At 33.0% G+C, this 15,153-nt stretch overlaps 1 protein-coding gene across 1 annotated transcript in view; it reads left to right on the top strand.

Annotated features, from left to right (window-relative positions):
* The window catches only part of LOC143239738 (neurotrimin-like), a 296,078-nt gene extending 283,860 nt beyond the window's left edge, over positions 1 to 12,218 (top strand). Inside the window, exon 5 of the mRNA XM_076481170.1 lies at positions 10,498 to 12,218. Within this exon, the coding sequence (XP_076337285.1) occupies positions 10,498 to 10,616 (119 nt within the window). The 3' untranslated portion in view covers positions 10,617 to 12,218. The remainder of the gene's footprint in view (positions 1 to 10,497) is intronic.
* The last annotated feature ends 2,935 nt before the right edge of the window (positions 12,219 to 15,153 follow it).

The following is a 15,153-nucleotide window of genomic DNA, read 5'->3' as shown; positions in this document are numbered from 1 at the left end:
AAACAAACCAGAATAAGGAATAGTTAACATGAATATAACATTATATTTACCTCAGACCACCAAGTGTTTGTTACAACGAATGAACACATGTCATGTCTTGCTTTAACTCAACGTGACAAATAAACATGAATATAACTGAGGACATAAGAACATCGTTAGCTAAATAACGAACTAATAGCCAAGCTGCTAGAAAACGTGCGTTAATTTTAATTCATCTGCCTATTTACTTGATATTAATTTCAATATATTCACACCTTTTTAAATAATCTAATAATCATAACCCATAATATTATTAAAAAATATCTGAGACCTTGATTTTTCAGATACCCCTAGATATGGAATACTAACATGAATGATACTGCGGGCTGGTGTCTTATGATCCTCAAAATGTGACGTTGGAATTACAAACTTCCCAAATAGCCCAATGTGGCTTTACTATAAGAACAACACACACACACACAAATTTCCCCTAATCAAAGAGATTTTTTTAAATGTTGCTATGGTACATAAATATATACTTAGTTTTAACCATAGGACCAAATTTTAACGTTTATCCGACACAAACAACTATCCCATATTATTTTATACGCTTTTCAAGTAGTTTTGTGTATCCCTGATACACAAAACTCGATATTGAATAAAATTGTAGGCTGGTGAATATACAGTAAATGACAAAAATCCCAAACTGATGCCAGAGGTATAAGGAAAATTAGAAATGATAGATGTTTGTTAAGCATATTTGAAACAAGACACATAACGTCAACGAATGTTGATTTTTGTGTTTTTTAAGGTGTCAGTTATACATTTACTAAAAAGCATACACACACATTAAGGTGCTACTGTGTTCAAGAAACTCAACGTTCTCCATTTCTCCAGTGACACTTCAGTATTTAAATTAAAGCTGGAATACACACGACAAAATCAGAAAACAATTATTCTATCAACGCATAATACTGATGTCTACAATGTGAGTGAATATTATGTATTGGAACATTCTGAAGACACGAATGGAGTTTGAAAAGCTCTGAACGTATGGAACATTTTACAGAGGAACACATTTCGTGCCATTCAACAGTAGCTGTGCTTCAGTCTTGTATTAAAAACAAATAGTTTCAAATGGTATAGTTACTAAAAGTCGCACAAAAACAGTAGTTACTGTAATGTTACACTGAAAGTACAAATATTCAGAAGAATTTCAATTAACATTTAAAAATTAGAGGTAAACATAATTATGATGTGAGCTTGTATTCAGCATATAGAGTTTCTAGGATATATTAACACTTAAGATTATATTATAAGTACATTCTAGGGTGTTAAGTTGAAAAATACATAATCAACAGAGAAATACAACTGAAGTAATAATGATAGATAACATATTTACTAGAATTAGTACTTCTATAAGTTCTGTGTCTTGCCAATAATAAATACACAGCGGATTCCTATATGTGCACACCATCACTCAGTGGTTTGTTTGTTTGTTTTTTGGAATTTCATGCAAAGCTGCACGAGGTCTATCTGCGCTAGCCATACCTAATTTTGTAGTGCAAGACCAGAGTAAAGGTAGCTAATTATCACCACCCGCCGCCAACTCTTGACTACTTTTTTACTAAACAGTAGTAAGACTGAACGTCAAATTATAATGCCCCTACAGCTGAAATGGCTAGCATGTTTGGTTAGAGGGGAATTCGAACCCACGACCGTCAGATTATGAGTCAAGTGTCTTAACTTACCTGCTACGTTCAGTGATCTATTGCATTACCATATTATGCTTCTTTGTCTTATCCACACTCTGTTCTCACACACGAAGCAACCTTATCCCAATACAAACAAGTTAGTTCACTTACGTAGCTTCTTCCCTTAGATTACTGTTTATGAACGCACCGTTTGTTTGTTTTTTTTTCAATTCGTAGAATAAATCCTGAACTAGATCCACGGGAGCATTGCTTTTGAGCATTGAAATTGGTTTTGTACCACTCGAAACCGATATCCATCCAAACTGAAATGGATATACAACACGTGGACATGGTTTAACACAAGTACAAGTTTCAAAAATGGCGCACAGAACGTGTTGCTTAATACATCATCTATTGGAGAAATTGTTTCAGATGTTATTCTTTCATACAAGAGCTGGCCACTGTCAGAATAAAAGGTATGAGCTATATCTCTCATGCACAGTCAGACATATATCACAGTTACAATGAGAACAATCTTTGGTCACCTAGGGGCAAGCTTCAAGAGTTGTACACACCTTTGAAATTTTTTCTGCTAAAATCGTGTTTTTGACTGCAATTAGAAGTTTATGTTCACCTTTCCCAAAGATGTATTAATTTGTACCACATGAATCTAAAACAGGTGAAGGTGGTAAGGTTTTTGTTTCTATTGGGATAAACGATCCTAGCACAACATGGATTGGAATGTAGTAGTCCTTGTCAAGTACAACAACACGTAAAGAACGCTGAAAAGTATATATCCAAGTCTTAGTCCAAATTATTCTGTTGTACCTTGACTTAACTCCCCCGTGTATACGATTTTTTTTTTTTTTTAGCTGCTTCTTCATGTGTCCTTACGAAAAGATATAAGTCAATGCCTGGAATTCCACTCTGTTTCTCAGATATTATAAAATCCTTTCTAATCTACTCCGGAAGCAACCTGAGATAAAAATACTTACTTTATATGGTATGATGACATTATATCATGAGAAACATTGAAACAAGAATGTTTCAAATTTGGACATTATTTTGATTAAATATCCACCATTTTGAAATAGGTCCGGCATGGCCAAGCGTGTTATGGCGTGCGACTCGTAATCTGAGGGTCGCGAGTTCGCATCCACGTCGCGCCAAATATGCATGCCCTTTCAGCTGTAGGGGTGTTATAATGTGACGGTCAATCCCACTATTCGTTGGTAAAAGAGTAGCCTAAGAGTTGGCGGTTGGTGGTGATGACTAGCTGCCTTCCCTCTAGTCTTACACTGCTAAATTAGGGACGGCTAGCACAGATATCCCTCGAGTAGCTTTGTGAGAAATTCAAAACAAACAAACAAACAAACAAACCATTTTAAAATAGCCGGAAGTGAAAAAAAATCATTCTATATTAGTTTCACATGTACGATGTTTTTTACCATCTAAACAAAAAAAAACATGATTTCATTTTACAAAGCGTTTAATTCTTACGAATATACAAAATGAATGTAGCAATAAATAAAATGTGCATTTTGATAAGTTTGGCAACCATCTTGGATTTCCACCATTATAAACACTTTCTCCAACCCAATACTTTGTTCTGCATTTGAATTTGCAAAGAAGAGATATTTTTAACTTGCAAATATGATCAAATATTTGGATGAAAGAGTCGTGTATGATAATGCTGTATTTTGAGTATTCTTATATGGAGCTTAGACTAACAATACGAAAAAAAACAAATGTGACTATCTTGGTCATAAATATTAATTTTCTTTTAATGTAAAAAAGTGTTTATTATATAAATCAAGAACTCTTTGTAATTGCCTGATATACCTTGATGTTTTCTAATTCCAGGACACAAATAGAATGAGAACGAATTTCCACCTGTATATAAAACATGAGCCCCTAAGAGGGAATGACCCCTACTTTTTGACGCAATTCAAATTTTTGGTAGTGTTTGTTTTATGACTGTTACAGTATTCCAATAATAACATCGATACAGCTCTTAGTAGACTATATAAATCTTGACCATTCTTGGAGGAGATGTAGTGACACTCGTGTAAACTTCTTTATTCTATTTGTTCACATGATATCAGAGAACTATGTTTCAGGAATCAAAGAGCCAACATGTTTGGAAACATGTTGCTTGTAGTACGAAACACTGTAAGAATTTTATAAGATATCAGGTCTCTTACTTCAGTCTGTGATACCATACAGAAAAGGTTTAATGTTTGAGTCTGAAACTTATTAATCAATTAGACTTCCTCCAGAATAACTTGCTGTAGAAATACGATTCATTTATCTTGACAAACTAGATGCGAGGTATGTGGATGAATCAGACTGTTATAAACTAGAAAAGCAACTGGCAGGATATATTATAGATTGACCTTTAAATTTATACCGTCGTGTATGTGAGAGGGCTGAACTCACTGACTGGTTACTTTTCAAAGTCAAGTATGGTATAGGTCTTGGTAAAAGGTAGGTGATGCACATTGTTCCATGAGTAATGATGTGGAATTTGCATTTTCTTGTTCTTGGAACAAAGATGTACTGACATTATAGTAGAAAGTACTTTCAATATCTTGTTCTAACTGGATTTTAATAGAAAGAGTCAGATGATTGTATGATTTATCGTCGTATTTAAACCTTATAATGTTAACCAACCTTTTGATTTACCACCGGTTGGGTTAAATTAGAGTTTGTAAGCCTGACTTTTGGGGAAGAAAGAATTATGATCTTGTCCACTGAAGAAAAATCCACTAATCGTTACATGAGATACTGATGACTGAGCTAGAAGCCATCAGTATCCAGAAATTCTACCACAGGACTGGAGAGAAAAGGCTTTGGAACCTATTTTAGAAAGACACTACAACCTGCAGAAAAGCCCTAATAATGTCAACAGAAAGCACCACAACTATTCTAAGAGTTTATTCTCCAAAGACAGGACCTTCTGATTCTTTTTCCAAGTCTCAAAATTGTCCAATAACTTTTAAGAAGTAACAACATCTTTGGTTGACGACGGAGTATAAAGCCTCAACTTGAAGGTGCTGGGACCTCCAGATATGTAATTAAAGACTTGAATAAGGTTAAAATTATCAAGCGCCGCTGCCAAAAGCTACTTCTCTAGCCTAGTTTCAACATGCAAAATGTAAGAATGTGTGTTTGTCTTTTTATAGCAAAGCCACATCGGGCTATATGCTGAGCCCACCGAGGAGAATCGAACCCTTGATTTTAGCGTTGTAGCAAAATGTAGGAAAGGACAAAAAAATTAAAACGGTAATACCACCAGCCACCAGCATTGGAGACCAACTTTGTAACTGTGAAAAACTAATGTCAACACTGTTAGGCCCACATTAAGAAGTAGTCAGATGCTTGGGCTCTGATGCAAACGGAGTCAGACCGTTTCTGGTGCTAAATAAGTTCAGAAATCCCCTGCTTCTTGAAATATTAAACATTTTCGGAGGAGAACGAGAAGCACGTGACGAGATGAATGTCTCTTAGACGGTGTTCATCGAGCTAAAAACATTTTTCATGGAATCACCACTTAATGGCTCTATAGAGAGCATCAACAGCTTTCTGTCGTTTCGTTAGAGGTTTAATGTGAATAATGGATGCTTATAAATATACATACGTATAATATTATTTTTGTTCATTGTTGTAACAATTATGTTTCGAGTTTTGTTCATTGTTGTAACAATTATGTTTCGAGTTTTGTCAATTTCTTCATTGTTGTAACAATTATGTTTCAAGTTTTATCAATTTCTTCATTGATTCATTGTTTTATCAATTTCTTCATTGTTGTAACAATTATGTTTCGAGTTTTATCAATTTCTTCATTGTTGTAACAATTATGTTTCGAGTTTTATCAATTTCTTCATTGTTGTAACAATTATGTTTCGAGTTTTATCAATTTATTCATTGATGTAAGAATTATTATATTTCGTGTTTTATCAATTTCCTGTTATGATCAGTTTTAGAGTTTTATCATTATGTTTAATTTCTTTTATTTTCGATATCATTGTTGTAATAACCAGAATTTAGCCTTACGTTTACGTGATTGTGTTTTAAATTCTAATTCATTCGTGTATGAAATATTATTATTTTTATACTATCTGGATCGAGATATTATTTTTAATGTCATCAAATTATAAAGTTCTTTGATTTGAAATTCGATTTCTTGTTAGCCTAAAGAGGTCTTTATATTTTTATTTTGGTTAATTTGCCGATATATGTAATTTGTTTTCCGTTTGTTCAACCTGTGTAAGGAATTTGTAATTACACTTTTGTTTTCTAATGTAACTTGGTGAAGATGATAAATTTGATTATTATTAATTTTATAAAGACAAAAAGTTTATTAAGTGATTTAATTTTAAGTTAATTTATCATTCGCTCTTTATGGTAAGTTTGGTTATATTTATATGTAGGTGTGCTATTGTTTTTGTATTATATTGTTAAGATTTGTTACGATTTAATATTTGAGTTTAACTCTTGTTATTTTAAGATGTGTTATAGTATAATAATTGACTGATGTGATTTTAGAAGTTAACCTTTTTTCTCTTTGTTTAAGTGTCACCTAAGGTAGAGCAAATTATTACTACATTTGGCGACACATAATTAATTCTATAATCCGGACACTAACGCTAAATTTAAAGTGGGCGTAGCCTCCAACAGGATAAGGAAGAGAGGTGGTACTAACTAAAATAGCTATGAATATCAACCTTTAGTTATTTCATAAATAGTATATTTAACTTTCAAATATACTCATCTAATATTTCTCTAAATCATCATGCAATTTTTACGTGTAATTATGACATAAATTTACACATTTAAAGTTTACGTACTACAAATAGGTTGTTAAGTTTCAGCCTAACATGTATACATTTTTATATGGACTTGCTGAAATACAGCTAATAAAAAAAATGATTCAGAATCCTTGTATACACCTGGCTTGGCTTAAGTTTTGAGTATAACATTGCTTGAAGTATGTATTCAGTGGATTTATGTCATATTTCTCTTGTCTGTTGTTCCCCTTATTTTAAATTTCCACCTAACGGTGTTGAATACATTTTTAGCACTCCAGTGGCTTAGCAGTAAATTTAAAGGTTTATAAATCTAAACACCGGGTTCGCTTAACAACAAAAGAAACATATATTTCCAGCTCTACTTTATACAGACTACAACAGTGCATTTTTCTTTAAAAAATTACTAGATTCTGGTATATAAACATTGAATTGTTTGGCATTCATGAGAAACATGGTCAAATTTTGTTAAGTTAGTTTTCACTGAAATATAACTTCCTTCTTTGACTAGTTTTAGTGATGAGATAAAACTTAAACCTTTTGAATAAGTTTGTAGCAAGTAAAAGTTTATTTTTGTTATAGCCAGGCAGACATAATGCCACGAGGCATGAATAGACGATGGTTACAAAGATCAAGGGTATTAATAGTATATTATTATAATATTAATATTATATTATTATAATGACGAATTAAATGTTCATATATTTTAATGCCAACCTTCTGTCACCCGCTGTTATAGCGGTAAGACTACGGATTTACAATCTAAAATCAGGGTTTGATTTCCCTTGGTGGACTCAGAAGATAGCTCGATGTGGCTTTGTTATAAGAAAAATAAACAAACACACGCGCCAGTCGTCTAATGTAAATCAATTTTATTCTGAAAAATCTTTTATTCTGGTAAGAAACTAAACATATTTTTATTTTGGGACATAAATTAGACGTGTTTTTAAATTTTTTTTATCAATACGAAAGTCAATCTTTCCGAACACATGGTATTTTTAGAATCTTATCGACAGACAAGATAAAGTCATCCTATTTTCAACTAAAAGTCACAACGAACAGCTAAACCTTTCCACTGCATTACAATCTTACAAACGTTCCAATGGAAAGTACAATGAAATATATTTTTATTCGATTTAAAAGTATTTATTATTGTTTCAAACCTTCAACGTGTCTTTACCACGATGCCTATCGGTTCGGATCCCCGTCACACCAAACATGCTCCCCCTTTCAGCCGTGGGGGCGTTAGAATGTGACGTTCAATCCCACTGTTCGTTGATAAAAGATTAGCCCAAGAGTTGGTGGTTGGTGGTGATGACTTGCTGCCTTCCCTTTAGTCTTGCACTGCAAAATTATAGACGGCCAGCGCAGATAGCCCTCGTGTACCTTTGCGCGAAATTCAAAACAAACTAAACCTACAGATTGTAAAAATAACCTGAGGTGATTTGAAATATTTCTATAAATATTATATTATGATGTTCATTAGCATCTCTTATCACCCACTTGTGTTTTGTTAAAGCAAAACCACATGAGACTATCTGTTGTGTCCACTGAAGGGAATCGAACCCCAGATTTTAAGCAATGTAACTCCAAAGACTTATCGCTTTTCTAGCAGGTAACAAATTAAAAGTTTCAAATTTAAATAATAATTGTCTTAGAATAATATTAGTGAGTTGAGAATATTTTTTCTAAACAATCAAACTATTGTTGTTATTTCAGATAGAAAATTGTTTGTTTGTTTTTTGAATTTTGCGCAAAGCTACTCAAGGGCTATCTGCGCTAGCCGTCCCTAATTTAACAGTGTAAGACTAGAGGAAAAATCAACTACTCACCCCCAACTTTTGGGTTGCTCTTTCACCAACGAATAGTAGGATTGACCGTCACATTATAACACTTCCACGGCTGAAAGGGAGAGTATGTTTGGTGCGACGAGGATTCGAACCCGCGACCCTCAAATTACGATTCGAACGCCTTAACCCAGCTGGCCTGCATAGAAAAGTTCCCCCAGCATTTATTAAGTGTTAAGTTTCGTTCCATAACAGTTACTTTCAAAATTTAATCATCTTGAGTTTAATACCAGCATAATGAATCGACGCAAAACAACTTGACATTTGACTCTAAGTAATTCTGTTTAAAATACTTATGTTTATTAATATGTGATATGCTTTTCTTATTTATTTTTGCGCAAAAGTGAGAATATAGTATCATAAGGAACGCTAAATGTTAATATATCACTTTGAGAATATAGTATCATAATAAACGCTAAATGTTAATATATCACTTAAAACGTGAAATTTCTACTAAAATAAAGTAATTATTGTTCCAACACAAACAAGACGGTACTCTCAGCCCCCCAACGGTACAATTGCATGTCTGCGATTTGGTTTGGTTTGTTTTGAATTTCACGCAAAGCTGCAGGAGGGCTATCTGTGCTAACCGTCACTAATTTAGCAGTGTAAGACTAGAGGGTAGACAGCTAGTCATCACCACCCACCGCCAACTCTTGGACTACTCTTTTACCAACGAATAGTGAGATTATCAGCATCCCCACGGGGCTGACAGGGTGAGCATGTTTGGTGTGACGGGGATTCGAACGTATGTCTACGAACTTAGAATGCTAGAAACTAGCGTCAAAGAAATATATAGCCCCCCTAGTACAGCAATATGTCCATGGATTTACAACGCAACATCAGGGGTTCGATTTCCCTCGGTGTGCTCAGCAGGTAGCCTGATATGGCTTTGCTATAAGAAAACACACAAATAGAAATAAAGAATGAACCTTGAATAGCCACGATTAGTCACGCGAATGCAGAAAGACTTGAAAACATGTAACAACAGCGAAGTTAGAGGTAGTAACCGACACAACTAATGCATGTAATAAAACTGGGGTTAGAGATCCACACAACCAATACATGCAATGATTCTCTATTATTGAAACAAGAGGAAATCCTTAATAGCCACGGCACTTAAAATTCTTTTAGGCAAGATTAGAGTAAATTAATTTATTAATTTTTTTCCCTCTTTATTAGCCATATATTTGTACCCCGCATTACTGACATGGGGCGTGAGTGTACTCAATTCAGTTTTATTTTTAATCAAAACCTCTACCAGCGTCCCCTCAAATTGAAATTATTTTAGCCACGATTAGAGTAAATTAAGCTGTGAGACTTTGGTCGTGGTCAAATATGTCAACCAGCAAGAGTTTGATTTTCTGAGCTCAAAACTGTAACTGGATCATGAATCGGTCAAGAGGTGATGAACTCATGAACTCAAAGTTTGTACTCGAAAAAACACCAACAAAAATATAAAGTGTCTCTATGAGCCATTTTGTCTCGGCTGAAAAGGTTAAAGTATATGAATTAATCTTATTAAAGAACCTTTAACATATGGATAACACTGTGATAAAATTTTGATTTTCTCGATGACGAGAAACCCACTTCCTACTTCCTCTCTTTGTTACACGGAAGATGACCTAGGAAGGTCAAAACGTTGTTTTCTGCTTTATTGGTAAAAGTGTTACAACCCACACTAGCTGTTCTGAGATACAAATTTTGATTTTAAACACAGCCTATTTCTTCCAAATATATTCATTTCACATAAAGATTCCAGTTTATCCTGCTTATGTTATCGTATAACATCTCTAAATGTAGCACTTTGACTTCGTGGTGTTCAATCGTTTAAAATAATCACAATTCCTTGTGGATTTGTTAAGGAATTATTTAAATTATTCGTTTAAATTCTAATGCTATTTCTTTCAGCTAGTTATCCTGGTCATGGAAGTTCTGTAAATAACAAAACTAGTGTGTGGGTATAGCGATGCATTCTGTTTGTACACGTTTAGTAACATGTTCCGATGTACCTCTTAAGTACCCCGGAGGACCAGTGATAAGTTTACAGAGTGAAATCTTAGGTGAAGTTCCTGCTATGGACAGGAGATTGCAGATAGCAGCCGGTGTAGCTTTGTATCACAAACAACAACAAAATATTACAATTTTTTTTTCATTTTTTCACTCTAGGAGAAAACCCTGCCGCAATGCAGCATGGGAAACAAGCTTCTTCTGCAAGAGAATATTTGCCAACAAACTATCTATGGATTGGAATTTTAAACGCTATATTACTCAGTAAGGAACGGTGATAAACAAAATCATTGAATCAACAATGAGTTGACGTCATGCGTTTAGTGGTATAAGGGTGACCATCATATGGAAGGAAGTCAATAGGTACTGTCGGATATTTGAATTAAAGGATTTTCTAATGACAATTTGTACGCATTTATGTAATTTATTTTTATCGAGTGAGAAATGTAAGATAAAGATTTTATTCGACGCAGTAACTTTAGACGAAAATGTATAATGAACAAATTATTATTGTATTAAGAATAATTAAAAAAAAGACCCCTAATCCCATGGATTATAAATACTTTAAAGTAGTGTGCTTATTTGTTTTAATTTTGAAAATCAATTAGAGGTAGAACTGTATTGGAAATAATATTAATTTATTCTGGAACAGCTCCTGTGTTAACAATAAGGGCGTAAATATCAAGAAAATTAGGGTTAATAACATAAAACATACGTCAAGAAAATTAAGGTTAATAACATAACCATTCGTCAAGAAAATTAGGGTTAATAACATAACCATTCGTCAAGAAAATTAGGATTAATAAGATATCCATTCGTGAATGCGTTAAAATAAAGTTGTTAAAGTTTATAATCTTGACGATGGATTTGTGGCTTATTACGGATGAGAACCTTTTATCCGATTGTATGTTTAAACTAATTAAGTTCTTCAGTTAATCTCGTGTGAGTAACGGGTTCATTAGTGTGTGTGTGAAAGGAAGGAAAAAACTCAGTTACTTGTATATATACCTGTACATTTATTGTCATGGTTCTCTGGATTAAAAGCATAAAAAATGGATCAATCCTTATTTTCTCGTACAAGTTGCTATTAATGTTATTGTAGTGAATCATTTTTACATGTATTCGTATGTATGAATTCCTACGTATTTGTGTGAGTAAACATACATAATTATTTAAATGTTTTAAGTTACTGATCATGCGTGTAATAATTAACTAAGATTCATAAGTGAACACTGTGGCAGGGTTATACGATATATATGAAGCTTATCAACCTGTATATATATATATCTATATAAGGAATATATATCTATTTGTATTCTTTTTCAAAAACAACTAAATGGATAAATATAGCAGATTTTTGTAATCATTTAATACGCATCTTCGGACTTAAGATTCTTATGTGCTTGAAAATATCAAGGCAGTATTATAAGACATTTTAATGGCGTATTAAGTGTTATAATCTTAATTTAGATAATTGTTGAATCATCGCATTTATAGCATAAGTTTCTCTAAATGAAGAGTGTTAGGTATTTATACAGAGTTACACGAGCTAAGCCCGGGTAGTGTTTTAAGGTAATAAATCCTGACTTTCTATTTACTTAATCATAATTTACCGAATAATTTCTAAACGAATAACGTCGACGTAATACTGTTTTACTTTGTGTGCTGTAGTCGTTATGATATTTGTTAACGCTCTTACGTTATCTGTAGGTATCTTGACACTTTTCATTATTTCCATGTGCTGTAAGAAGTGTGTTGATTCAATGTGAATTATGTGTTGTTTATTATAAAAATATACAAATGTAATGATGTCTTTGTTATTTATTGAAAATTTGCGGTTCTGAACAACAGATGTTATTTAAATAAAATGTTATTTGTTGACATTATAAGACGTACTTTTCTTCTCGCACATCTCCGACCTTGTAACAAAACATTATTCCTAAAATAATCTCTGTAATATGCGTCCTAGAATTTTCAATATAAAATATAAGTATCTCAAATTATTTAGCAATGTAAGTTTATTGTTCAATATTTAAAAGTCGTCCACTTTTACGGTTTTATTTTCTTTTTTGTATAAAATACCACAAATGATTAATTTTCTTCCTCAGTTCATTAAAAACACCTGTTTTCTACAAATTAAAATTTCCAGATTAAAATCGGATAAGATCCCTCTTGAATAGAAAATTATAAAAAAATACACTAAAAATGTATAGAAATATAAATAACCATATTTCAGTGAAACCTTAATTCATAATGACAAGATTGTTTTCGAAAAATATTAAATTATTTTGATAAAATGAGAAGACGTCTCATTATAAAATCGATTGTGAACTCAAAATAGCGAAAAAAAGAAGTTTTAACGTTCCATTGAAGCTGACATCAAAGTCACAAGTGCTTTGGTTTTAATTATAACCTATTCTAACTGATTTTACTTATTAACGTACTTGGATAACTTCAGTGTCAACAACCATTTTCACGGTTTTGTATCCTATATTTCATTACTTCAATTTAAATGATCTGCTGTCCGCCATCAAACTCAAACATTATAAAAAAATTCTAAAACTAAAATGTATTTAGTAAAACAAACATACAAAGAAGGATCAATCTTTATTATTCTAACAATGCAGTTTCCTTGTGGATTTTATCTATTTTCAACCATTTGATGTTATATCTTCCGATGAATATTTTTACGTTATAATTACATTAGATTACTACTCCATATACGAAATTGTACATATATATATACTTATGAGAGAGCATGCTTAAACGTACAAACGACATCATTAGGTACAATCAGAATAGTACAAGTACAAATTCGTTACATATATTTTGTCTTTTTTATCAAAGTTCCTGATGAATATTACAATGCAGCATCTCACCTAATTCAGTTTGTAGTCTCGTATGTACGTTTGCTCAGTTAATTCCGTCTACAGATATATCCACATTTAGTAAGCGATCTTTTGGTGGTTCATGGGACTCCTTGTCCATAAAGCATGCCTTCCTACCGAGATCCTTCTGGGAGGTCACCCACGATTTCTAAGAGTAGGATTCCAAGGCTGTTGAACCCGAGTATGGCTTAAGATTTTGTGTCTCTTGGGCTGTCTGGTTCTTATAGCAACCATGTAAGTAACTTTTCATACAAGCTAGCAGCGCGAAACTTGGCACTTGTGATATATCGGGTGTCCTTTAGGTTGTTTTTTTTTTATATGAAGCTCCTTGTGGTAGTTACAGAAGTTACAGATCCTTTAACTTCCCGCGGTGCAGCACGGGCGTTTTATGTTATTGCTTGTTGGTTTTCAAACGAAATCCTCCTTGGGTCATCTATTGTGGCCACTACGGAATCGAACCTCATATTTTAGCCTCATAAGTTCCTAAGCCTATTTCAGTAATATAAATTGTACAAGAAAATATACTTGGAAAACAATCAACAAATTAATCAGTGTATGAATAACAAAAAATAAGTAAAATATACAGAACATGTTGACCTGTTAGTAGGAAACTTAAATTCCAGTTATATAGAAACGTTAACTGTAGGTTTAACAGTTATCATATTACGAAATTGAATATTCTACTTAATATTTCAACAGCTTCATTGAAACCTTTTGGTTGCCTTAGTTTAGAAGTTTCTATTCAAGGAATGTGGACTTTTTACAGGATTTCGAACAACCATTTGTGGTACAGTACTATTCATAAGAATTGCGCAATGTTTAAAACTAGCATTCTCTAGCAACTTAACCAGTTTGTGAAAATATAACTCATATACATGGGTCAAAATTTAAAATTAATTGTTTATCTTTACTAAAACTAAGTTGCAAAGATGAAATCTCACATTTATTTCATGTAGAATGAAAAGTGTTTCAACGTTTACTAACTGAAGAATGTTAAGTAATGAACTGTATAGGACTTCAATAGATAATAAAGCAAATAATGTATTATTCGCATTTAGTTGCGTATAGAACAGTTGACAGATAAGCAAACACTCTTTATCTAGGTGCAAATCCAACTAAATCAAAATAAAGCTTTTAAACCTGGTTTTTTGACATCGTTTGTATCAAACTGAAGATAGTAGTTACTCCTTCGAGGCTCGGCATGGCCAAGCGTGTTAAGACGTTCGATTCTTAATCCGAGGATCGCGGGTTCGAATCCCGGTCGCGCCAAACATACCCCCCTTTCAGCCGTGGGGGCGTTATAATGTTACGATCAGTCCCACTATTCGTTGGTAAAAGAGTAGCCCAAGAGTTGGCGGTGAGTAGTGATGACTAGCTGCCTTTCCTCTAGTCTTACACTGCTAAATTACAGACGGCTAGAGCAGATAACCCTTGAGTAGCTTTGCGCGAAATTAAACAAAAACAATTTATTGCTTTATGAAACAAAATCTTACTTGAAAAGCTTGTAAGAATTTAGGAAGACAAAGGTAAGAAATTTAATTTTGAAACAAGAGGTAATGATTCTTTTATCATAAAATATTATAAGCTATATTATTACTTATATATTTATTATAAAAAATATTCAAAATGAAATATTTCCAAAGTTTTAAAGATGAAATCTGCTCCATCAGTAAGTTTATGAGCTTACAACTCTATAAACCAGGGTTCGATACCAGTGGTAATACGAGCACATATAATTTGTTGTGTAGCTTTGCGCTTGTCTGCAAACAAACCAAAGTTCAAAAGTGAAAATTCGTATTAAAAATCCATTTATGAAATTAATGTTTAATTTTAGTGAAAGTTCGTTTAAAGTTCCAACAATGATGTCCAATAACTTTTTCTTATCAAGTAAAAGAGCCATGCATCAAATCAGAATGCAGCAGTAAGA

The sequence above is a fragment of the Tachypleus tridentatus genome, chromosome 2 (genome assembly GCF_004210375.1).
Source record: "Tachypleus tridentatus isolate NWPU-2018 chromosome 2, ASM421037v1, whole genome shotgun sequence".
Taxonomy (NCBI): Eukaryota; Metazoa; Arthropoda; class Merostomata; order Xiphosura; family Limulidae; genus Tachypleus; species Tachypleus tridentatus.
The sequence above is the reverse complement of the archived record's forward strand: the minus strand, read 5'-3'. Positions and strand labels throughout refer to the sequence as shown.